At 38.8% G+C, this 27175-nt stretch overlaps 1 protein-coding gene across 3 annotated transcripts; it reads left to right on the top strand.

Annotated features, from left to right (window-relative positions):
* The first annotated feature begins 6 nt into the window (after positions 1 to 6).
* SGTB (small glutamine rich tetratricopeptide repeat co-chaperone beta) lies at positions 7 to 27123 on the top strand. Of its 3 annotated transcripts, none has more exons than XM_074931904.1 (11): positions 7 to 108; positions 1268 to 1462; positions 7370 to 7473; positions 8206 to 8275; positions 11965 to 12064; positions 17434 to 17538; positions 20312 to 20450; positions 20538 to 20600; positions 21861 to 21898; positions 22145 to 22228; positions 23660 to 27123. In XM_074931904.1, exons 2-11 carry the CDS (start codon positions 1363 to 1365, stop codon positions 23769 to 23771), a joined length of 915 nt encoding a protein of 304 aa, XP_074788005.1. In that variant the 5' UTR covers positions 7 to 108; positions 1268 to 1362; the 3' UTR covers positions 23772 to 27123. The 3 variants fall into 3 exon arrangements, with proteins under 3 accessions (XP_074788005.1, XP_074788003.1, XP_074788004.1); XM_074931902.1 differs by having other exon boundaries at positions 22046 to 22228; XM_074931903.1 differs by having other exon boundaries at positions 18 to 108; positions 1317 to 1462; positions 22046 to 22228.
* Positions 27124 to 27175: the final 52 nt, after the last annotated feature.

The raw sequence follows: 27175 nt of genomic DNA, 5'->3' as shown, positions 1-27175 counted from the left end.
CCCGCCCGCCCTCACGCCCCTTGTCTCTCCCACCCGGCGGTGGCGGCGGCGCTGACAGGGATCGGGACCGGCACCGCGTTTGCCGCGGGGCTCGCCGCGTCTCGCAGGGTAAGGGCGATGCCCGGTCTCGGTGGCTAATACAGCCCTGCGGGGGCCGGGAGGCTGCGCGCCGCCTCCCCGGAGCCCCTCGTCCCGCAGCCCGGGGGTGGTGGGGCGGATCGGCCCCGTCCGGGCGTCCGGTGGGCCCGAGGCGGCGGGAGGGGCCGGGCGGTGCTGAGGGGGGGCCAGCGGGCGGCGGGACGGACGTGTCCAGCGGGCCTGAACGAGCGGCTCCGGGCCTCCCGCGGGACCGGGCGGTGGGCGACGGGACGGGGATCGCGGCCCCCGCCGCGCCCGTGCCGGGAGGGCGCGCCCCAGCCGGCGGGACCCCGCGCTGCCCGTCCGGCGGGCCGGGGCGGCGAGAGCTTCCTCGGCCCTTCTGTGCGGAGAGCCCGAATGGGGCGGGCGCCCCTCCGGCACGGAGCCGCCTTTCCCCGTCCCCACGGCGGCGGCTGCTCGGTGTGGGTTTGGCCTCACATCGGTTCGCTCGGGGGTTGTCGAATGTAGAAAATAATATAGCGAGGGTTGGCCCTGGCCTTGCCGTTCCTAACGCGCTTTTCTAACCCGCTTTCCCTAGCGACTGGATGAGGTTGTGCCCTTTTAAATCCTAATGGTTTAAGGAAAAATAATTTGGAAAGCGGGAACTAAAATTTTTCTCAAAGTTATGTAACTCCCAGCTGATGCTGAATGCAGACCAGGCTGAGCCAGTAGTGTCACTAGTCACAAGTGTGCACTAAGGTCACAGTGTTCCAGTTTTTTTTCCAAAGTGAATATAAACTCTTCAGAAGCACAGAGTCAGAGAACAGAATACCTTTTATTAAAGGTGTTTCTCTGTGTCATTGTATGACATTCTTTATGTCAATGTCGCTTTTTACCTGATTTTGACTTATGTCAAAAATGTGCTCCTGCTTCCAAGTGGGTATGTCTTAGAAATAAAATCCAAGCTATAAAAGAATGAAAATAAGTTGCTGAATTACTTTAGCCTCAGTGAACTCTTCCACCGGAATGAATCTGAGGAAATCTGTGCTCTTTTGCTGATAGTTAGACTAGATGACTGTAGGAGTTCTCCCTAATCCACACATTTTAACCACTTGTTTCAGGGCATTGCTTTATTGAGCTTTCTGGTGAAGGGTAAGTTTTTCTGTATTGTGTGAACTTTCTTACTCAGGTCTGTGGGAGATTGGAATACTCAAGTAAATTTTTTTTTCTGAAATAAGAGATCCTGTTGTTTTTAAGACAGAGGAAAAACTCATCAATTTCAAAATGTCATCAGTCAAACGCTTGGTTTATGCATTCATCCATTTCTTGAGAGAACAGAGTCAGACGGATACTTTCACTCCAGATGAACAAGAAAGCTTGGAAGGTAAGTGATCAAGGTGCTAATATATGTATATATGTTTATGTATATTTTTTAATACTTACCCATGTGTTAAATTACTTGATGTATATTACCACAGAAAGTAACTGGAGTGACCTAACTGAAACTGCCACCATATATGATCTGTGAATAAAATAATGATCTTAAGGTTTCTGAAATTATTAATTTTAAAACATCCCTCATTTAAAAAAATGCTCTGAAGTTACAGAATATGTGCTGCCTTAATTTTGAGCAACAGATAACAGCAAATCACATCAAGTTAATCAGTGCTATAATGCAGGATGTGGTAATGATTTGTGTATGTGTCCCACAGTTTTTTGCCTGCTGATTCTTTTTACTTTTATGTTTGGTTTCTTTCTGCACTTTGTGTCTGATAGTAGCTGTGATGAACACAGAGGAACTAAAACAATTAATCATATATTGTGTTTGATATATGGGAAGAACTCCTTTTTCTTACTTGCAAGAATGTAATGTAATTTATGAGGGAAGGCTTAGAGATCCTAAGAATATGGAAGATAAAGTAAATGCTTTTTGTTTCTTTTTCACTTGAATAGTGATTCCAAAGAGCACATGGTAGTATTTTCAGTATGGTAGTTTCTACTGCACATCCAAGTCTTACACATCTGTAGATGTAGCTACAGGAAGATGGACTTCTGTGTGTATTCCTCTGTTGACAGACGTTCATTGTGTTAGTATTTTCATAGTATCTGTTTTCCTGATCGAGGATGCCAGTTAAACTTGGATACCAGAGTGAAAAGAGTAGGCTGATTTTACTGTTAATAATCAAAGGATATAACTAAGTACTACAGAAAATAAGCAGTAAGAAAAAATACAGAATAGTACACTTAATTATTACTACATGCAGTTAAGGAAGGCACTGCACCTAATCATTGCTACACAACGGGGAGAGTAGTGATTAAGACACATCACCACTTGCATCCGTTACCATCATCCAGACCCGCAGTCTCTGGGCAGCCCCGGCTGCAGGGAGGGTTTGCAGAGCCTGTCCCAGCCAGTGGGAAATCCTACGCAGTGCATCCATCCGTAGGTGAGGCTGCCAAAGTCCCTGTGAGCGGGTCCAGCCTTATATACCAGAGATCAGCAAGCCAGAAGAGCTGGCACCTTTGTTTTGAGGGGAAACATCTGGTTTCACCCTCCTTTTGGATTCCACCCAAAGCCTGGCCAGGGCTCGGAGGGAAGAAGCAAGGGAGTTTCCAACAAGGCCAAACACTTGGTTTCTCAAGTCTTGAACAAGGCCAAACAAGGGAAGTTGGATACATTCTCTCAGCATTTCATCCTCACCACTGATTATATTCTGTTTAAGCTACATGTTTTAGTAGTGAGCATACATATGTCGTTAATGATCAGATACTAATAATTAATGCTAATGGTAATACAGATTTTACTAATTAACAGATACTAATAATGGGTAATGTTTAGTTGTGAGTTTCATCTAGAGGTCAACTTTGGTTTGAGGCCTGTTATTCAGGCCCTAGCACTACAGTATCTTGTCTTTCTCCTTCATACTGCTTTTACTCCTTTTTCTTATTTCCTGGAGACTTCATGGCTGGTGGTATCACAATGTGGAACTAAGCAAGAGAAAAACAAAAAGTCCTAATTCTGTAATGAACTTTTCACAGCATCTATTTAAAAGACATCTGCACTGCTTCAAGCAGTCTTTGGTTGTATCGCTCAACCGGAGGAGAAATTTGGAGGTAAGAGGAGGAAGTCTAGGACCAACAGTGCAACAAACAACATCCAGGCAGTTGATCACTGAATTAGTTACCTGAAATCTGAGGTGTGGAGAGTAGAGTAGGCCCTCCTGAGGTGCAAAGCAAGTCCAGCTTCTCAGAGGCATAAACTTAAAAAGATAAACCTGGATTGTGCTTCCTTCCAGTGTCTATTGGTTTTACAGTGTAATTGTTTGCTAATGTAAGCAAGAAAGAAACATTTGTATCATGATATTCAAAGAACACTCCAAAAAGAATAAAAGCCAGAAGATTTGGTTTTACATCAGAATCTGGAACATTTTGTATATTTGTAAAGTAGTCATTTATGAATTTAACCTGTATCGCATTATGGTGATGTTCAGCTGATGAAATAAAGCAGTGTTTTTGGAAATCGGATAATGAGAGATGTAGAGTATTCCTTTTGTTTTTCTAACAAAACTGATAAACATTGGCTTATAACTGAAATTTTTACCTGATAATGTGTCTTAGAGCAGCCTTAGGCAATGAAGAAATCAGTTCTAAGATTCTGGTTTCTGAACAAAAAATATTACAAAACCTCAGTTGTACTTAAATGCTGATGTAAAATTTACCATTTTAATACAGATATGAAATCCTAATTTTAGAGCTGTACACTGTCAAAACCATGGTACCATATGCTATGTGTTAGAGGATAGGAGGCGGGCATTCTGAATAATTGACTCATTTTAGTTGTGTAAAATATCTTTGGTATATGTGGTGTTGCAATAACCCAAGTCCCACCCATTGAAGTGTTTAATGTTAAGTGGAGACATAAAGGATGAAAAAATTTTACTGATGTTTTTCATTGGTACCTTATGTACCTGTTCGGTGTCTGTGAAAAAATAAAACTGGATGATTGTTTATGCCAGGAAGTAATTTAAACAGTTCCCATTCCCCCAGAAAACAACACAAAGAGCTAGAACGTTACAAATAAAATCAAGACTTTATCAACATAGCAGTCTAGCATGTATCAGATTCCATTATATTAATAACCTGCATTCTGCATGTCTGAATTACATAATGATGTCAATGATAGTATAAATTTCCTTTAGGAATTTTGTACTTGCATGATCAATAAAAATGCCGTATTTTGAAAAAGCAGAGTAATCAGAAGGTAGACAGGAGAAACATACTCCCTTACACCTGAGGATCTACAGCAGTGATAGAGATCTCTGGTGGTTATTTCTCAACTCTGTTGTATGAACGAGAAACTTCACTTCCAAGCTCTATTTTAGCTTAGTGTTTAAATGGCAGTTATTTCTTTATCCTGTTTACAGTTTCTATTTTTTTCTCTTGTCTATAGCACCTATTCCTGTGGGATTAAGGCAGAAACTCTGCAACATGAACAAGGCTGTGATATTTTTTTTTTCCTTACTTCTAAGATCAATGTACTGCAATTAATTTCTCTAAGGCAGTGTTTCCAAAATAGTGGAATGCACCCCCTTAAGGCGAGGGATGCATGTAATACTTGAGATGGGGAAAGTTATGTGTAAGATGAAGCAAGACAATACCATGTACTAAAGAGGCCTCAGCAGCCCAATTAATACTCATTATTAATTATATGAGTATAATTAACAGCTCGTATGTTATCTGTGATGCCATGATGTTGCTTGCAACTTGTGCTTGGACAGCAAAAATTTCTGGAGCTGTGTGGCACTGGGGATGCTGAGGGGGCCTTCAGCACAGCCTAAGTGCTCCTGTTGTCAGATAGCAGGTGTTTGTGTGAGCCCCAGCAGTTCAGCAGGAAGGTAGGTATCTGTACTAGTTTCCAATGTGGTCAGTACAAGCTTCAGCAACTGCCTAGGCCCCTGAAGGTGGGTGCAATGATGAAGATAATAGGGAAAAGAGATAACTTTGGCCTTTGAAATCAGACATGGGGAAAAATCTTAGATTCATGGTTCACGTGGTGCAGCAAGTCTTTCCCAGTTTACTTATGATGTCGAGCCTGTGGCAACTGACAGTGCCTCACTTTTAGAATGGGATAGTGAGATGCTGGTGGTCTAGTCTTTTGAGATACTTTTCAGACAAAAACAAGTCTTCACTCTTTTGACTTTACTGGGTTCAGGTTTCTACATCCCATTAAAACAGGGTAGTTACTGGTCTTGTCATAACTTAGTACCTCTTCTGATTTGGAAAAGTTTCTGGTTTGGCTATGTTTATTTTTACATGGGTTTATATTGCTGGCTTGCATGTTAACCAGTGGTTATTATTCTAACCTATGGATTCATCCCATGAGAGCTCCTAGTTTTACTGTGTAAAATAGATTATACAGATTATAAATTCAGGTCTTTTCAGTTAAAGGAGAAATGTGGGATTTCACTGTAAGAACTGATTATTTCATGGAACTTACCAGTAATAACACTAGGGATTATTTTGTTTAAGCATATTTTGCACTGCTGCACTTTGCAAAAATCTCTTCTATGATAGAGGGTTGGTGTCACAGACTTAATGCCTTGAGAAAGATAAAGAAGGTCGTATTTTAAATTTATGCAAAACTACAAATAGGTGAGGCATCCAGAAAAGGGAATGCCTTCAGGTGAAAATAAATTTGAGGGGAAAATTGGAAAGTATACTATGGCAAGTGGCTTTCTATTAAGTCAAATAAGGAAAACTGAGATATGTAATTCCACTGATTTTATGATAGGTCTGATAATAAGTACTATTAATATATAATTCTGAACTCAGCATAATCAGTGCTTAATTTAGAAGAATTAAGTTTTTCTACATAGCAGGAGACAAAGGAGTTTGACTCAAATCCTTCAGCTCTCTTACTGGGTAATTTAGAATTCAGCAAATCGGTAAATTTTTAGCATTTGTAGCTTATAGGAGCAATTTGTATGCATATTTAGCAATGTATTAAGTTGCTACATGTTACCGGCATTCATTCTGTATGTCACTTGCCTTTTTCTGAGTAATTTCTTTTATATGTTGTCACTGAGTTTTTAAAAAATTACATCTTCTAGGTTTTACTATTTATTTTACAAGTCTGCTTTTTCCCCCTTTCTCCCAGCCGTGATGTAGAAAATAGGCTCCTCAAACTGACTTTACCTTTGTTAACTTTCAGTAATTTAGCTTTTCTAATGTTGGGTCAGTGTTCAGGTTCATTATAATGCAAATAAGAATTCAAATGATATTTATTATATTAACATTGGACTGAAATTCAGTTTAAATTCTTAGATTCAGTTTTTACTAATCCTTAATTTGAATTTAGCTACACCTGGTTATCTGTAGTTCAAGTTTAAAAGGGCATTTTTCTTTTCAAACTAGGCTTTACAAAGACTCTTCTTTGTTCCTCCTCAGGTATCAGTCAAAAAAAATATTAGATAATATACGTTAATAAAAATATTCTACTAGATTCTCAAGATGATAGGGAAAATACATAATCTGAGATATTATACTATAATTAACAGAATACATATATATACAAAATTGTATCTAGTAATTGCCATTGATCTTCTTTTGCCTAAAAATATGTGAGTGCATTTAAAACTTCAGTTAGGTATTTGGCTCTACTTTCTTTAGAATTGTTTATTATGAGTGTATTTGCATTATTGCAGATTTGGGAGGGCCATTTAGTCCTTACACAACCGAACATGTGCAAGGATACTGCAGATACATTCATAAATAGGATAAAGGCTTGTGATTAATGAAGCATTTTATTAATAAATAGTGTCTTCAAATGAATGTATTTTGTTCCAAAAAGAATATAATTAGAGTAATAATGTATCTTGCATTTATTCCTGACAGTAAAGATGAGCCATTTTCTTCCAACTACTATGCCACACAAATATATGACAGTTGTGGTGTTTTTGAGGCGGGGCGTGTGACATATGCATAGTTGTATTATGAGTTGTGGTGCTTTTGTTAAATCCTCATATTTTTATGTTAAAAAAATTATTGAAATAAAAGTTTTAAATTGGTTTAAGAATAATGGCTTAACTATGTATGGATTCTGTATAGCTTGCACTATTTTTCAGCAGTCAGTTCTGTGGGGATCAGGTAGCCTCTCTTTATTTTATATGTTCCAAAGAGCTGTTTCTACGAGCTGAATAAGGAAGTGAATCACAGCTTTATAAATAAATTAGTGAAATAATGCTTCTATTGAGAAACTGGTGACTTATATTTTTAATCTTTTTCTTGTAAGTTGCAATTCAGTGTCTGGAGACTGTGTTTAAGATTAACCTGGAAGATACTCATCTTGCACCTCCACAGCATTTGATAGAAATGTTCACAAATTCTTTTCACAAGGTAAGAATTTCAGATTCTAGAGTTACTCTGCCAATATGTGCTAAAATTTCATATTGTATACACAACCTTAAAGTGCTGTATAGGTCAAAACGATGTGGAAACTTAAGGAAAATATAATGAGAATCTTTTGAAACAGTGGGAGGAATTAATTTCAGCTAGACAAGGACAATTCCATATAGGAAATTACTGAACAGTGGATGTCTCATTCTCACTTGACAGATTTTATCCTTCAGTTAAGCATTTTGCAGTTCCCACAGATAAATGCCTGTGAAGTGCTTGAGGTCATTTGTAGTTTGCTGATGCTCCTCACCTCCTTCCAGAAATAATTTAGTTGTTCAGTTTTAAAAACATCTCCATGAACACTAACCTTAAAATGGGAGCTTCTAAACTGTGTACTAATAATATGTGTTATCTGGGATCCCCAGTACAGGACACCAGGATGGCAAATAGGAGAGTGGGAAGTAAGAAAACCAAGACTGTAGATACATATCAGCTCTCTTCCCCTTGACTTCTTTAAAATGTGTGGTGAGCCATAAGGTTTCTTTAGTAGTAGAAAGCAAGCTATCTTTCTCTTCTAAGGATGTTTTAGGGATGTTTAGTTCTTTCATACTTCCTGTGCACTACAGAAAATCTGGTTGCTTGTTGATACAATGCTGCACAGGATGAAAAAAGTTTTCAATAATATCAGGGCTTATATTTTAGTGAAAAAAATCTTGGTTTGTTTACATACAGAATGACATGCTGCCTCTCTCAGATTCTTTACCAGAGGATGTTGAAAAGGCTGACCAACTGAAGGATGAAGGTTAGTAATAAACTTAGGAATAAACATCTTATGCATTATTAAGATTTTTGGGTTATTGTAGATAGTAACAGTAGAGCAGCTGGGCAACATGCACCCTGCACAAAGATTTAAGCTTATATTCTCTGTTGCTTGGTATGTTGTAAGAAGGCTAAGTGATTTCTTCCATCGGGGGTTTAAGAAAATACAGTCTGTTCTCTCCCTTGCTCAGGAGATTGCTTAAAAACTAAGGGATAACATGTGAAGTTCTGGGCAACGCTCCTAACTAGTAGAAGCTTAAATAAGAATGAATCAGTATATTACAGATTTCTTTCTTTGTCCATGGAATTGTTATACAAGTTTCTAATTTATATTGAAACGGTTATGTGATGCTGATGATTATGTGCTAGCTGAATACTAAAACATGGCTAAAAAGCTGACCCAGCTGAAGCTAACAGATCTTGTGAACCTCCTAGGGTCAGTATTTCACATATATGAAATAATTTGTGTGTTCTAGAAAAACTGCAGAAAAGCCAGTTGTTTCTTTTCCCTTTGGTAGATGTTACAGCTGTTATCTGAGAAAAAGCAACTGTACCATAGAAGTCTTCACTAATGCTAGCCAGGAATCTATTTTACTTACTCCCAAAAAGGAGGGGAAAAAAAAAAAAAAAGGCATGTAGCACTAATAACAGATATGAATTTTTATCAGGTGGATTGATGCTTTATAAATCACATTTTTTATTACCTGTTGGATTTTCAGATATTTGAGTTTTACAGAAAAAATAAGTTAAGTTTCTAATAGCAAGGTAGATGTAATCCTCTCAAAAATTTTAGAGTAATGATGTGGAAAAAGTTCTACTGTTTTTGAGAATGAGTTCCTTATCTGTCTTATCTTAAAACTGTTCATCTGTAGTCATGAAGGCAGTCCATTACTTGTGCTGAAAGTAAGTTTTCCTTGTTAAAGTTGCTCATTAGCTCTTTAATTCTAAGGATAAGAGCTGAAACGAGGTTAGGTCACAAGTGAAAATTTGTTTGTAAATTGTAACATACCTGCTGTGCATGCTGGATTTTCATTTTACTGTCTGTTACTGCCAGCTCATTGGAATTGAGGAGTACCTGAAGCACTCAATATGGTTATTGGACTGTAGGGGATATTCAGCACTTTCCAGGTGTGGCTGTTATAGCAATGCCTGTATGAAATCTGGGACTTCAGTCTTGTCATCTGTCAGCCCACAGGGATTTGTGAAATAGACTGAGGAAGTGAAATTAATGTGCTTAGTGTTAAGTCTTTGTGTGGTGTTACTAAAGCAATTCTGTGTCTCTACTGAAAAAATGGAAAGGGTCTAAACTTTGACAAAGGGCCCTTTAAAGTGTCAGCTATCAGAGGCATTAGTAAGCAGTTTGGATCTGCTTGAAATGCCAATGGTAAATTTCCCATAATAGAATTAAAACTTCCTGCCCTGTTTTCTAATGCTGCTCTGTCATATTAATCCTCCTCATTTTCACACATGTATTATCTATCACCACTATCATGTTTTTCAGTTATGAGTACTTTCTGCTCTGAGTTAGGCAGAGATACCTTGGGGAAGTCCATCTGACCCATATCTTCTATAATACTGTAATTCTATAAATCTGTCATTTCCTCATTTCTATCTGTATGTCCTTACCAGTGGAATAACTTCCCTCGCCTTTGTGACCACCAGCCTGCTCCTCCTCTGCTCTCAAACTAGCCCTAGTACCTGTAAAAATTGGCTAATGAATGGTAAAACAAAATCAGATATTTGAGTTTTCTTTCTTGGTTGTTATAAAATCAGGAAGTAATATACCTTCCAGACTAGAAAATAGTTGAATTTACTTGCCTACCTTTGTATATAACTTGACACTTTGACTTAACGTAAACTATGTAAGAGCAGAGATTATGTGCAGGTTTGTGTAGGGTAACAGTGGCTTGATCCTAAAAAGATCTGGGTATTACCACGATATAAATCATAACAATAATACTATTTTTCTTACAGAGGGCACACAATTTATAGCCATTTTGGGGTCTTTTTTGTCTTAGGAATTTTTGTGTGATGTTACAATAAAATATTACTGTTGCTTTTCCTTTTGTCCTGTATTGCTTAATCTCAGCAGAACTAGTAGCTATTTTTCTGGGTTTTTTTAGCCAGTTTTGAGCTGGAGAGAGAGCAAGAAGGGTAACCACTGATAGTTGCTCCAACTTAGCCCTGTACCCCAGGTCGTCTTTAGTTCAGAGCAGTATCACAAATTCCAACTTTGATAGTCATTGATGGCAATTTTGTTTTAGAGAAATGACTGCCGCAATCTCGTTGAGTGCAGCTAACTTGCAAGTCTTTTCTCTGACAATAGGATTTAGTGTACAGATCTTTACCTTAGATCAAAGGGAGATGTGTAGATGGTGAGCCTGTAGAACTGAGACAGATGTGGTTACATTCTCTATATGTTTTGAAGGTATACATGCAATTATAGTTCGTTTGCCTTCTTACTGGCAGGGATTGCTGACTGTAGTTACAGTCTAGTATATCACTATTGGGAAGAGATGATTTTGTACTACCTTAATGATACTTAGTTACTTAAATCTCCTTTTGTTTATCAAGCTCACAAATAAATGTGAGTATAGTTGTTTTTAGTTAGTACAGGCACCTAGGACTGCTTGCTCCGCAGTCTTTTGCTTTCTGTCAGAGACAAAATATTGCACTGACTGAACTTTTCCAGCCTTTGCTTACCAGTTATCTGTAGTAACCTACTGACCTATCCCTTCTCTTGCTGAAGTTGAGAGGGTTGAAATATTTTGCCAAAATACAAGGAAGCCAGTGGAAGTCTGTAATTTTCTTGACAACTTCTTGACATTTCTGTGAAACCAAGGCTTCTGTAGGATCTAGCAGGCCAAAGGTCCATAGTCGCAGGACCAGGGACAACCTTAAGCTTGGGCAAACTACTACTCTGTCATCAGGAAAGAAAGAAACTACCAGGACTGCTCTTGATTGGAGAGGAAAGTATGTATATCTTTTGTTTTGAAAGACCTTACTCCTGAATTTTCTTTCCATAGAAAAGTTGTATTTTTCTATTGTTTCATGGGACTTATAAAACTTTGTAATAGAGTAGAAGTTCTGAGCTTTGTGAGTGAGAAATGTTACCTCTGAATCATTTTAGATTACCTGTGCTATACATACTTTTCATTATCTTAATTAATGAATTATGTGGCATCACAGAAGTTGGGCTAATGTGCTTAATTTTACTTTTATTTTATTTTCCATGTTACTTGGATAGTTATAAGCAAGTTGTTGGGACATGTGAAAAAATGAGACCAAAAAGGAATTAACATACAGCCTGTTGGATGCAGCTCGCAAAGATAGTTAAAACTGATGAATCGATATTAGAGTAGAACTGCAATTACAATTACACTTCTCAACAAAGTGACCTTTGCTTAACAGCAGAAACTGTCTGGAAAGTGCAAAATAGCAAGATGAGAAGGGGAAGGTTTATGTTGGACTATGATGTAGATAATAAACTTTACAAACATAGCAGATATTTTTATTTGCATTATTCTGTGCCAATCCTATTTAAAAGAATGTATCTCAAAACAGTGCAGTTATAACTACCTTATGTAGATGCTATAATGTGGCTGCTCTATTTCTTTCATACATAGCACTGTATCTTTTAACTACTTAAGAGCTTTTTAAAATTTATTTCAGGTAATAATCATATGAAAGAAGAAAATTACGGTGCCGCAGTGGATTGTTATACTAGGGCTATAGAACTGGATCCAAACAATGCGGTCTATTACTGCAACAGGTAAAAACAAAATAGCACACGTTTCATTCCTGAACTTCACTGACATTATTTTAAAGATAAATTGTGAAGTAGATCAAAATAACACAAGGCGAGAAAAAAACCCACTATAAAGAAATATTAAATTTTTAAAAGCTCTAGAGTGAGTCAGTTAAAGGTGTAACATGGGCTTTAAAATTACATGTTAAAATTACTTGAGATGAGGTTTTTGTGAGTTAAGTAGTGTATATTAAATCATAACATAGGCTGTGATTCTGTTTGTTGACAGTGGTAAGATTTTTTTTTTTTCTGGTGTTCTACTGACTCATCTGCCATCTCCATCTCCCCTACTATTGACTTTCTCTGGAAAAAAATACCAATGTGGGAAGACTATTTCTGAGATTTCAAGCATTGTATAAATACTCAGCATTTTTATGCATGACCTGTTGAAAAATAACAAGGATGTTGTAGTTTCATTGTATAATCTAGTCTTCACCATAGTGAAGACATAGTGACATGGGATTAGATGAATCATAGAATGGTTTGGGTTGGAATGGACCCTAAAGATCATCTAGTTCCAACCCCCTGCCACGGGCAGGGACACCTTCCACTAGACCAGGTTGCTCAAAGCCCCGTCCAGCCTGGCCTTGGACACTGCCAGGGAGGGGGCATCTACAGCTTCTCTGGGCAACCTGTTCTAGTGTCTCACCACCTCACAGTGAAGAATTTCTCCCTTATATCTAATCTAAACATGCACTTTGTCAGTTTAAAACTGTTACCCTTTTTTCTATCCCTGCGCTCCCTGTTAAAGAGTCCCTCCCCATCTTTCCTGTAGGCCCCATTTTAAGTAATGAAAGGCTGCTATAAGGTCTCCATGGAGCCTTCTCTTCTCCAGGCTGAACAACCCCAACTCTCTCAGCCTTTCTTCATAGCAGAGGTGTTCCATCCCACTGATCATTTTTGTGGCCCCCTCTAGACCTGCTCCAGCAGGTCCATGTCTTTGCTCTGCTAAGAAATCCAGATCTGGATACAATACTCCAGGTGGGGTTGGACCAGAGTAGAGTAGAGGGGAAGAACGAAGTCTGGAAGTGCATGTTAACCCAGTAGCATAAGTATGCTCTTTCAGAATACTGCCCAGAATACCTGCATAACAGCAAAGGCAGTACAGTCCATGAGGCCTACTGTAACTAGCCTGTCTCTAGTGCCACTCCGCTCTACACTCTTCAGTGCTTCCATTACCAGAAGGATATATTAAGGATATCAGGGGGAAGGCCAACAGGGCAGATGTTGTAGTAGGAGTCTACTATAGGCCACCCAACCAGGACAGAGAGGTGGATGAGATATTCACAGGCATTTAGGTGAAATCTCACTATTGCTTGCCCTTGTTCTTGTGGGCAACTTTAACTTCCCAGACATCTGCTGGAAATACAACACAGCAGAGTGGAACCAGTCCTGGAGAGTCCTGGAATGTGTGGGAGACAACTTCCTGATGCAGCTGGTGAGTGAACCAACCAGAGAAGGTGCCCTGCTGGATCTCCTCTCTGAACAGAGAAGGACTGGTGGATGATGAGGCAGTTGGAGGCCGAGTAGGGCACAGCGCTCATGAAATAATAGAGTTCTCTATTCTTAGAGAGGCCAGGAGACAGCTAAGCAGGACTGACATCCTGGACTTCAGAAGGGCTGACTTTGTCTTGTTTAGGCACCTGCTTGAAAGGATCCCCTGGGAGACTGTCCTGAAGGGTATAGGGGCCCAGGAAGGCTGGGCTCTCTTTAAGAAGGAAGTGTTAATGGCTCAGGAGCAGGTGGTCCCCAGGTGCTCTAAGAGAAGCCGACACCAGAGAAGACCACCCTGGCTGAACAGGGAGCTTTGGCTGCAACTCAGGGAAAAAAGGAAGAGTTTACAGCCTTTGGAAGAAGGGGCTAGCCACACACAGTGATTACAAAGATGCTGTGAGGCTATGCAGGATGGAAATCAGGAGGTGTAAAGCCCAGTTGGAAATTAATTTGGGCCTCAGTAATCAAGGACAACAAGAAATGTTTCTGTAAGTATGTCAGTAGCAAAAGACCAGGGAGAGTCTCCATCCCCTGCTAGATACAGGAGGAAATATGGTAACAAGTGATGAGAAAAAGGCTGAGGTGCTTGATGACTTCCTTGCCTCAGTCTTTAGTAACAAGACTAGTTGTACTGGGGGAATCCAGCCTCCTCAGCCAGAAGACAGAGACTGGGAGAACGACCCCCCTGCAATCAAGGAGGAGACAGTCAGTGACCTGCTGCATCACATAGACATACAGAAGTCTATGGGACCAGATGGGATACACCCGAGGGTGCTGAAGGAGCTGGCTGGGGTGCTTGCCAGGCCACTTTCCATCATTTATCAGCAGTTCTGGCTGACCGGGGAGGTCCCGACTGATTGGAAATTGGCCAATATGACGCCCATCTATAAGAAGGGTTGGAAGGATGATCCGGGAAATTACAGACCTGTCAGGTACCTGGGAAGCTGACGGAGCAGCTCATCCTAAATAACATCATACAACACATGTGGGACAACCAGATGCTCAGGCCCAGTCAGGATGGGTTTATGAAAGGCAGGTCCTGCCTGACAAACCTGATCTCCTACGACAGGGTGACCTGCTTATTGGGTGAGGGAAAGGCTGTGGGTGTTGTCTACCTTGACTTTAGCAAGGCCTTTGACACTGTTTCCCACAGCATTCCCTGGTGAAACTGGCTGCTCGTGGCCTGGATGGGCACACGCTTTGCTGGGTAAAAAACTGGATGGCCGGGCCCAAAGAGTTGTGGTGAACGGAGTTAAATCCAGTTGGCGGCCGGTCACGAGTGGTGTTCTCCAGGGCTCAGTTTTGGGGCCACTCCTGTTTAACATCTTTATTGATGATCTAGACGAGGGGATCGAGTGCATCCTCAGTCAGTTTGCAGATGACACCAGGTTGGGTGGGAGTGTTGATCTGCTCGAGGGTAGGGAGGCTCTGCAGAGAGACCTGGACAGGCTGGAGCCATGGGCTGAGGCCAACTGGAGGAGTTTCACTAAGGGCAAATGCCGGGGGCTGCCCTTGGGCCACAACAACCCCCAGCAGCACTACAGGCTTGGGGAGGAGTGGCTGGAGAGCTGCCAGTCAGAGAGGGACCTGGGGGTGTTGATTGACAGCCGGCTGAACAGGAGCCAGCAGTGTGCCCAGGGGGCCAAGAAGGCCAATGGCATCCTGGCTTGTGTCAGCAATAGCGTGGCCAGCAGGGACAGGGAAGGGATCTGACCCCTGTACTCGGCACTGGGGAGGCCGCCCCTCGATTCCTGTGTTCAGTTTTGGGCCCCTCACTACAAAAAGGACATTGAATGACTCGAGTGTGTCCAGAGAAGGGCAACGGAGCTGGTGCAGGGTCTGGAGCACAGGTCGTATGAGGAGCGGCTGAGGGAACTGGGGGTGTTTAGTCTGGAGAAGAAGAGGCTGAGGGGAGACCTCATCGCCCTCTACAGCTCCCTGAAAGGAGGGTGCAGAGAGCTGGGGATGAGTCTCTTTAACCAAGTAACAAGCAATAGGACAAGATGGAATGGCCTCAAGGTTCAGACTGGATATTAGGAAGCATTTCTTTCCAGAAGGGGGTGTTAGGTGTTGGAATGGGCTGCCCAGGGAGGTGGTGGAGTCCCCATCCGTGGAGGTGTTTAAGAGTTGGGTTGACATAGCGCTGAGGGATCTGGTACAGTTGAGAACTGTGAGTGTTAGGTTAACGGTTGGACTGGATGATCTTCAAGGTCCTTTCCAACCTAGTTGATTCTGTGATATATACAATGGCTTTTGGCACTGTAACCACTGCATTTTTCTGGTTTTGGAGCTGTGCTTCCATTACTCCAGAGTTTGGTTTGTGATAAATCCAAGTGAAAGATTGTTTTGTGGCAAGCATAAGGAAAAAGGAAATGTGCAGTTTATTAATATTTTATATCACTAAGACAGCAGTTCAAAGTGTAAATTGTCTATTTTTCTTGAGAAAACTGATTACATAAGTGATTTTAGGTGTAAAGTTAAAATATAAGACCAGATACAAAACCCTCCCAAAATCACTGAAAGTTTCCTCAGTAGAATAGGGTTTAAGACCAAATCTGTGATTGGCAAGAGCAGAAATAATTCACTCTGTGTCATACGTCATCATGTATCACATTTGTGAGAACCAAAATGAATCTCAGTGTCACTAAGCGTGGTATTGTACGAAGATACTTAAAAGAAGACAGGCAGTTGCTTGGAGTTCTGTGGGTGATGTGGTATTTGAATAAATATAGGGCCTTATTCTTATCTTTCTTAGGTAGTTTGGGAGCAATCGAAACACTGCCTTCAACAGTGTTGCTTTTTAATCACAGCAGTAAGAAAAAGAGCTGAGATGCCCTTGAAGTTTTAACTGGCCATATAAATTATTTGTAAACATGGAAAAACCACTTTCTTTTCAAATGCATGGGAGACAAAGCATTGTCCCCAGCTTTTATGCATATATATTCACTGGCATATGTGAACTCAGACAAATGTTAAGCAGCCTAAATATTTAAAGTATATAAGTAGTCCCATTCAGAAGATACTTTAATCAAAGTCAGAAAAAACCATGCAATTTAGAGGTTATCACAGAGAAAGGATTGAATATAGTGATGATTGCAGCATTTAGCATTCCTAATAAAAAAGAAGAATGCTTTATGCAATGGAAAGATTGTAATTTCTAGTTTTTTAATCAAAGAAGAATGAGAGTGTTTTGAGACCTTTCAGACTGGGGGAGTTTTGATTATTAATCTGTTCTGATGTCCTTTTTAATTTGGGCAACTCTTTAATCTTATTGTATAAATGCCTGCAACGTTTAGTATTTCTCTAGTATAGAGATGCAATTCTAATTTAGTAATTCAGAGATATTGAGAAATGTTATCCTGATTTACTTGCAAGCATGAGTTGCCTGCTAAAAAACTGAGCAGGGAAAAAATCACAGCATTCTATTGAATGGCAGTAAAACTGTACTTTTTGCTGGAAAATGCCAATTGTATAAAATACTTCTGCTTAAACAATGATTTTATGTAAACTACTACTTGAGAGTTTCAATTCTTGTAATAGGTTTTATGATGTATTTTGTGCACGGTTCCTTAGAATTATTTATCCTTTGTGTCCTCAAAGGTGAGTGTGTGTTCTCCAAAGCCCTAGTCTAGCAATGCACTTAAGCACATAGTTAATTCAGAACATTTGCTTGTCCTAGTTAACTGAGGAAAGCTGAGGCATTGCCTAAATAGTAAATGAAAAGTCAACTCAGACAAGTCTAGAGTTAGTCATGGACATGTGAATATCTAAGCTTGGGTTCTCTTCTTTTATTGTTTTTTTGACAAAGCTCTCTCCTCTCCCTCCCATCTTTCTTTTAGGGCTGCTGCTCAAAGTAAGCTCAACAACTACAGGGAAGCAATAAAGGATTGTGAGAGAGCCATAGCAATAGATCCAAAGTACAGCAAAGCATATGGGAGAATGGGGTAAGCTAATACAAATCTGAGTAAACACTGAAGACCCAAGTGTAAACTACCGTAGATTTTCTGAAATAAGTGGATCTAGGTTTACTTAACTGAGATTCTTGTTCTCAAAGTGTAGCAGTTTTCTGAATATGACCCTATCAGGCAGTCAGCTTTAAGTTTTATATATGCGGTTGATCTCAGCATTTTCATATCAGATTTCATAGGTTTGCATTTTTTTTCTTTCAGTTTATCAACCTCGCAAATTTAGTTTAGACTGTTATGATGTGTTTTTTCTACCTCCTACCTGCTTACGAGTAATCAAAATTCTGCAGTTGGAACAGTGAATCTGTTAATGATGCTGTAAAGAGAACAGAATGCTAAAAGTATTGGGGCTTCACATCATCAGGAATAGAGGCTTATTTTTTCTGTTCAATAGCTCTTTGGAAACAGATATTTTAGCAAGACTAAGCTACGTCCCTATGGTAGTTTTTCTCAGTCACGCCTGAGAGATTAACAGTATAGCTTCTTTAGGCAGTGGGTCTGATTAAATGCTATCTGAAAAGAATGTCAGGAATGTTCTGAATTGGGGTATATACTTGAGTGAAGGGCCATTCTTCCAAGATATGTAGCTTTGCATTTTCAATAATCCAATGTATTGTGGGTGTGGGCTGAATGCTTTTGAGGTTATATATAGACTAGTAAATTAAAAAATACTTGGGATTGTTCGTTAGGTCAACTGGCACAAAATTACCCATGTCCATGTTACTAAAACCTAGTAACAGTCTGGAGTGGCCACATTGAAATTGCCTGTTGCTAAATTGCATTGGCCTATGTTAAATTCTGAACCATGCCCCAAAATTGTCTGGGATGATGCTTGTTGGCCTGGGACAAAACCATGCCAGGGGGCATTTATTTAAGATCAAAGATAATGGAATTCTACCACTTGAAAACTTTCCATGATATAGTTTGCTTTACTAACAAAAGCGTAGCCTGAATGGCTTTTGAGATGATTAATTAACTTTGAAACTTTAGGGACTGTTTTGTCCTATTTACTTCTCTTCAGATAGTTTCTTCATATGGCACAACCTGAGATCCCCTGATTTTGGTGAGATAGAGGGAGAGATAGAGGGAAGCTGCAGACCAATTTAGTTGGAAATTGGAGGTTATTTTAGAGTTTTGGGTTAAGACCAGTGTGCCTTTTGATATACAATGTAAGAGGGATCATTCTTGGGCAATCAAGCTTTTCTTTGTTTGATTGGTTGTTTTGATAGAGGACAAATTTTGACCTACAAGCCAGTGCTTAACTCAGCAGATGGATATAATACAGTTGCCATAGGCTGAATGAGGAAACAGTACTTGGTTAGTAATAACTGAAAAAAAAGAAGTGCAGAAACCAGTGTCTCAACAAAAAGTCCTTATGAGAAAGCTGTGTTTTCTGACTTCATTATGCAGGCATATCAGTTTTTCTTAGGATTTGACAGAAACTCTATAAGGTCACAGAAATATACAGAGATGGGAGCCATGTACATAGCTAAAACGGATACTTCCAGCATGACCCCGGGAGAGTACTTGTCTGGGTAGGAATTGTGAACAAGGAAACTGTTGCCTGCTGTTCTGACTTGTACTGTGTTCCAAGAAGCAAATTTTTACATTCCTTCTCTGTAAAAAACACGATTGCATCACAGAAATATCAGATTGCATTTCTTGTCTGATCAGAAACTATTCTGGCAAGTTAATGGGCAAAAAGGGAGAATGTTTTTTTTGGGGAGTAACTGTGTTAAACAGAGAGGACACATTAATGTTGCATGGGTTCCTCCAAGACCATTACTGGAAACTCCTGGAGTTTCATACTGTTACTAAGTTCATCACCACTAAGAGTAATGACTGCAGCTGATTTATCTGAGCTCTTTACCCTGATATAAAAGACTAAGGTCTGTTAGTGGGCCTTAGCACAGCCTTATCAACCAGTCTGTGTAGCTCAGCACATAACAAAGGGGGACTGGAGTACTAAATAGCTGAATGTGGGTTATACAACAGTGTGGAAAAGATAAGTTTAGTTTTGTAGTCAGTATAAATTTAAAATACAGTAGAAGATAGAACTGAAGCTGCAACCAGATGGACTTCTGGAATAGTCCAAAGAAAGATGATGTTTTAAATGTAGTAGCTAATAGAATTTGAAAACTAATACTGTTTCAAAAGTAGTAGATCTGTTCTGTGCTCTCCTGTGCTGGAGAATAATCTTTTTCAAAACATTATGTAGACTTCCCTGATATAACAGATTCTTAGAGAATCTTAACAATGCCACTACTATCCTGTATAACCCATTTGTCAAGCTGTTGAATTAGAGGATGCAAAATGAGAACCTTCCACTGATCCTAAGACAAAAATCTATTATGCCGAAACTTGTGGTTCCAGTATTTGGTTTCCTGAAGCTGCAAAACCCATGTTAAGGAAACCCTTAGAGGAATTCCTGAGCTTATGCAAAAAGTTACAGATGCTGGATCCAGCTTGTGCTCTTACAGGCTAAATCACTTGATGATGCCAAGGAGTTTTTTTCATGAAACCTGCATATATATGGAACAGACAGTGCAAGATGAGTTCTTGAGGGGTCATCTTTTCTGCAAAAACAAGTGCTTACACTAAACAGTAGTAGCACAATAGCAAAACTTGCTTTAACTTAGTGCCCAAGCTGAAAATTAGTGGTGAGATAGTTTTACTTAGAACACAAAATGTATCATTATTATCTTTTGATGGTCATTTATGTTCTACCCAAGATTTCTTTATTTCACATTAGGTTGGCTCTGACCTCAGTGAATAAATATGAAGAAGCAGTTACCAGTTACCAAAAAGCACTGGATCTTGATCCAGAGAATGACTCTTACAAGTCAAATTTGAAAATAGCAGAACAGAAACTAAGAGACATGTCCAGTCCTGTAAGTTAGCTCTGTATCTATTGATTTACGATAGTTTTAACTGGGATTTTATAGGTAAACCTATCTTTAATTGTAATTTGTTTGTAGACTGGAACTGGACTGAGTTTTGACATGGCAAGCTTGATAAATAATCCTGCTTTCATTAGTATGGTGAGTATATTTCAGGCTTTACATTATACTGTTTTTAAAACCAAAGTTTTAAGAACAACACTTTCTTTAATAACACAAGTAATTTTAATGATTATAATGGAAATGGTTTTATTACACTGAATTAAAACTTTTCTAAGTCATTTTACACTCAAAACAAGAAGTGAAGCATAAATCTCCCATAATGCCCATCTTCCACGTGATTCTATCTTAGTTACGAACAGCAATGTGCACAGATTAGCTATGCTGTTCTTAAGAGATGGCATGATAGTAAAACACTTGTCAACAGCATGGTGAAAATTTATTTTCTATTCTCCACATAGCAGTTAACAACAATGAATACAAACAAATCACCTCTTAAGTGAATAGTAGTTGATTCAGATGCAGTCTGCCAAACACTAAAATAACTACTTGGAGAGAACTACCCAAGAGACCTTTCTGTTCTTACACTTTCAAATTATCCCAGACATCCTTAAGTGTGCAAAACTTCACGAGATGTGCAAACAGTGAATATAATTAACGTATATATAGTGCATTCCTTTACTTCCAGTACAACATCAAATTGTGGTTTTGTCCCTCAGTAATTTTTTCTCCATGCATGGCTTTCTTTGCTAAATGGTATTAATTAACTTTGAAGAATGGAATTTGGATTAAAAAATGAAAAAAAATCCTTACTTTCTTTGAGAAAAAAATACTTATTTCCTTTAAAACTTTACTTGCCCCTCCAGTAGCTTCTTTAGAACAAGACATTTCAACCAGTGCTTCCGTGTGGAAATGCACAGCACACGAGAGATCGATACATCTGGTCTGATACTGTGGTCCAAATAATAAACACGGTAGGCAAGGAAGAAGTGAGTGAGTTCTCCGATAGCATTACTGATTAAAAAGAACTGGAACTCTGTGTACCACTTCAGTGACCACATGACTTATTAAGTCTGCATCTGTTTAAAGTCAAAAGATGTACTCTTCAATATGGGAAAGGATTTTTTGCGTCATTTCCAGAAGATGCCTGGGCAAGTGGATAGAACACAGGGCATTCAGCCAGGAACAAATGAATTATTTTCCTGTGTTGTAGTTTTTCTTTTGAAGGAAAAAAATTGACTCACTGTCTGACCTTGAGAATTACTTCTAGCCTCCATTTTTGGGCCCCTAACCTACATCACAGTTGTTACTGATGAAAGAAACAAAAAAAATTCCTGTATTACGCAGTGATACCTCAGTATAAAATGTGTTATAATTTCAGCTGTATGTTGTTTATTCTAGGCAGCAAGTTTAATGCAGAATCCTCAAGTTCAACAATTGTAAGTATTAAAGTGGAGTACCATTAAAACAAATGTCTTTAAGGGTTTGAATTAGTAAGAGGAAAGGAGGATAGTACTGTATTCCTGAAAATGTAATTTATTTTTGCTTACTGTAAACAAAACTACTGCAGATTCTTTCTCTTGCAGCTTATTTCCTCCCAGCAATTCAAAAAAAGAACTACGGTATATTGCTTACTATAAAGGTCCCTGCATACCCCAATGCCAACGCTGTGCTAACTGTTTCAGGATGTCAGGAATGATGTCAAACGCCATTGGTGGCCCTGCTGCGGGTGTTGGTGGCCTGTCAGATTTGTCCAGTCTGATCCATGCGTAAGTAAGAATTGCATAGTTTTAACTGGTGCATTTGTAGAAGCATCATTGTGCAACAGCTATTTAAAAGGGCTAGTGTCAAGCCAATTACACTGTGGCCTGTCCCCATTGTATGCCTGATTATTATTAAAACTGAGAACTTGAAGACTTATTTTCTACTATCTTGTTTGTTTGCTTTGTACATTTCCATCAGTTGGAATAACTGAATTGTGTGCTCAGTTTCACTTTCTGGTTCTCATACACTCTTCTTGATAAATGCCACTTACTAAAGATGCTCCTTTAAATCTTTTAAGTACTCCTACACATGCTTTCAAATTGTGTTGATAAGCTTACTACCTGATATCACAGACACTAGTTAGAAAAGTTACAGATTTTGCTTTTTACAGGTTGCAACAAGTTCTGCTCTGGCATCCCTCCATTTACGCTAGGAAAGCTTCAGGGAACTCAGTACAATGAGGAGTAGCTTTTACAAAAACCAAGACCCAAATCTAACAATAATCATCTTGGAAGAGCCTACACAAAAATCTCATTTGCTTATATGGCAAGACCTCTTAAAGGGCATACCATTTTACTTTATTTCAGCATTCTAGGCTGTTTCAAACTGTTTTTAAGTTTTGCCCCTTCAGGACAAAAGTAACTTATAATTCACATCATAGACAGGAATGTGCTCCCACAAAATCAAGGGCTGGTTTCACAAAAAATATGTACTTCACCTAGATCTATGAAAATAGTGGCTTGCTTTCAACTGGCACTGTGGTTTGAAGGAGTTGTGGTAATTTGCTACTTGGGCAAAATGAAGCAGTTACAGAGAAGCCATAGTAGTAGTACATTTTACTTACTTGCTTTTTTTAGTAAACCAGTGCTATATTTATCTTTTACATGGAATTAATCTAACCAATTAATCTAACTCCTAAACTGCAACTGATATGGAGATGGATCTGTCATTACTTCAGTCATACAAGACAGAAGGTGTAATTGTATGCTTGCTTTCTACTAATGACGTCTTGCTCACAAGTACGAGTTGGAAGCTGCACACTGTGTTTCTGGAAAAACTAATATAAGGTTGTACTTCAACTACAAAAGTAGTTATCTGAAACAACTAGAATGGATCCTCTCAAAAAAGAAAGGAGCAAATCACTGGAGCAGATTTACTGCTAAATGCTAATTTTACCAAGTTAAGGTAGTACTTTTCTGTCCATGTTATTGAGTAGAAGAGTCCTAAAGAAAAAAAATTAAGATCTGGTGATAATCCTGTTCGGAGACACTTTAGAAAAAGTCATAATACTACAAATATCTTAAGACTATGCAGGAAGTTATTTTTAGTCTTTCATAAAATGCACCTTCCAGTTGTACTGGGATATCCTGTTTTCTTACAAATGCTGCTTCTCATTTTTTTCACTTGTTGATTTAACTTAAAACTGTTCAACACAGGGGGCAGCAGTTTGCACAACAGATACAGCAGCAGAATCCAGAGCTCATAGAGCAACTGAGAAACCATGTCCGGAGCAGATCTTTCAGTGGCAGCACTGAAGAGCATTCCTGACTTAAAAGGAGATGTGTGAATTGGAATGGTATATAATCCCAAAATGCATACCATAGTTAGTAGCAAAAGCACCATTGTAACTCTTCTGCTTGAATAGAAGACAGAAAATTCTTTGTGTGTGTTGGCAAACTAGAATAAATCTGTTAAACAGATCTATTGCACATAACTTCAAACATACCGTTTATGTATAGTTACTCCTCTGAAAATTAATACACTAAATAGGTGGTTTATTGAAATCCCCAAGTACAAATCATTTTCAGTATGTGCATTAGATTGATCTCCAGGGCTACTGAATGCAGAGTTTTGTAGGGGGCTGATCTTGCATAACAGCTTAATTCTAAAATGCTAGTGTAAACAGCACATTATTCTTATGGTGAAGTTCATTATGGCTGTACTCCCTGTCAAATATTGAAACAGTAGGCCCATCTGATGTGCCCTTTTATAATGAACATAAAGCAGCGCTGGGAGTAGTATAGAGTGTACTTAAAACTAATGCTTGGAAAGTCTGTTTCTTCCAGCCTGTGGAGGGGCTGTCATTAGTAACATGAAATATTTTTCAAATTCATTGGGCAGAAGGGAAGGAGACGATTGCATATGAAGGAGTACCACAAAATGCAGAGAAAGAGAAGACACTAATCCTGAGTAAAATAATACACAGAAACCAAAATGGAACTTGGCTTGGGAAAGAGTATTATGAAGTTTTATGTTTTTCTACTGCCATGTACATCCTCAAATCATGATGGTAGCCCTGGAGGTCAGCATTATGGCACTGTTTTCCTAGGCATGGCAAACTGTATTACATTCCACATGTATGCAGTATTTAACATAAGCTTTAAATTCTTAATTGTAATAAGCTAAAACTAGTCCTGTGACTATACAAATAACTAGTACTGAAAATTTATCAAAAAATAATTGCCTTAGAAGGATTCTCTTTCTGTTCTTGCATGGTAAATGACTGGCTTAAACAATTAAGGATTTTTTTTACGTTTCATTACACATACCTATCTTAAGTGATGGTTATATGACCAAGTTAAAGATTCTTCCACTCTGTAATATTTCTGTTCCTACCCTGGCTTTTCTAGCTTAGTGAATCTTAGAGATCACTGCTTTTCTGTATTATGATGTTAGCCTCTTTTTTATTCTGCTTACTGTTCACAATGCTTTCTGGTACAAGGTACAGTTGTTTTTACTTTAGGGAGCTTCTCAACACTCACACTTTCCTCTTTGTGTATCAGAAACTGATTTGAGGAACCTGCTTTGATTCCTAAGACAGAGTGATTTCTGATGGCCAGTTAGACTTGAGAGGGTATGTGGAGGAAGGTATGTGGAGGAGTAACAGTAGACTCCCAAATGGAGAAATACACAGGAACTCCTGGATTCCAGACATCATATCTGATTCATCTTGCAGTCAAAAAAGAGCACCGTGAATAGAAGCAAATACAAAATTTGGGGCTGAGTCATGTCCTGACTCTAACAAATGCCAGTTGTGCATTTATTGTGCGAGTATTCCCCTACTAAAACAGGGGTAAAATATGCAGCTGGATCCAAGGAGAAATTAAAAAAATTGGAGAAAACACAAAAATAGGAAATCCATATTACCATCTGTTGAATAAAGTGGTAAAGTTTAATAGAGCAACTTAACTTTAAGACATTTCATACTTTATTCAGTAGAGCTTGCATATATACATAGCATTAAAATGCTTTTTAAAAATTCTATATTTAAGTTGCTGTAGCTGCCTTTCTGAGGCTGTAAAGATAAGCTATACATTAAATACATTTCCAAGTAACAGGTATTGACTTAAGATCTGATGACAAAGAAGAAAATCCCTAACAGGACTTTTTTTTCTGAAGTAGTTCGGATCCTGATTCTAGTCCATTCAAGAAAACTGCCACTTAAGTTCAGTTACATTTAATAGGACAGGATACCAATTACAAGAAAGATCAATGGAGGCTGTAGGTGGGCTACAACTACTGTACATTGCTTAGAATAACGTGTGCTTCAGGAGAAAAATATTGCTCCTAGCATACCTCCTGTTAAACTTCATGGTTCCTCTTAGTCTTCTCTTTCAAATTTTCAACTGTTCAGAGTCAATTTTACTAATTTTGATAAGGGGAACCAATAAATGCAGAGTGGACTGGACAGCACTGCAGTATCTTTCATACATTTATCCTTTGTGACAGCAGCCTTCATGCAGTCATCTTTCTACTTTAAGACAGGAGTGTCAAGAACCTCTTCAGAGTTCCTTAAGAACTACAAAATATGGGAATATTCTAAGACTGGCTGTAGAAGTTGTACTATGAAATACAAGCCCTATAGTTAACTGGATTTATTGGAGAACTATCCCCAAGGTTAAATGAAGTGTTGGTTAGTTACTTGAAAACAACTGTTGAAATCATCTTATAGAGTGGTAACTTTTATTTCACATACTACAGTATTATCATGTTTAGGTTTTACTCCAGTACAAAAATATGTAACCAGAATATTTATTAAAACATTGATGGCATTAGCTAACCCTTTAGGAATGTGCTATGACTGGCACAATACTTAACTTGTAAACGTTCTTTGTTTCTGGTATATTAACATAAAGGGCTTTGTAACCTAACTAAAAACCAGTTAAATCAATAACAGGAGCTGTCATTACACGCTTTCCCACTGAAATCAGGAACAGAGGGATCATTTATGCTGAAGTCCATCTTGCCTTGTATAGGCTAGATTGTTTCACAGTCATGCAATATGTCTTTATCACAGGGTGAGAACAGAATCTTCTCCTGTGTAATAACTGCACTTTATTTTGCACTAATATTTTTCATCCTGCTAGATCAAGTGGTAAACCATAATCCCTGTAAATACTGCTTTAATTTAAGGTCAACTGCATTTTATCATTCAACTGAGCAAATATGCATTTAACACCAAATTGGTTTCATATCATTACTGTTCCATCAGCATCTAAGTGTGATAATTGTTAGAGAATAAATTGTTTTGCACTCAAATTGTAAACTGTAACCTTGCATGGAATTATGCTCTTCTAACTATGCCTGATCATAAAGACAAAATGAAGTATTCAGCTTAGAAATTGTTTTAGTTGCCCTTTTGGTTTTGTAACAAGTACAAAGTAAAATCAATCATGCATACTGAGAAAGAACTAAGTGTGCAGCTTTGGATTCATACACAGTTTCAGGGCCACAGGAAGTCATACTGGCAAAATGCAGCTTGTCTACCATTTCTGTATCTCTCCTACCTCTTACTATCATACGGTGACATCTCCTTCAACTTGGTTACGTCTCATTCAACTTGTGTCAGTTTAACTTGAAAACAGATTATAAATAAAGTTATTTACATTTTTTGTCTGGATAGTTGTGGTTTTACTGTTTTAGTTGGTGCATCTACAGCAACAGATAAATTG

This window comes from Athene noctua, chromosome Z (genome assembly GCF_965140245.1).
Source record: "Athene noctua chromosome Z, bAthNoc1.hap1.1, whole genome shotgun sequence".
In the NCBI taxonomy this organism is placed as follows: domain Eukaryota; kingdom Metazoa; phylum Chordata; class Aves; order Strigiformes; family Strigidae; genus Athene; species Athene noctua.
The sequence above is the reverse complement of the archived record's forward strand: the minus strand, read 5'-3'. Positions and strand labels throughout refer to the sequence as shown.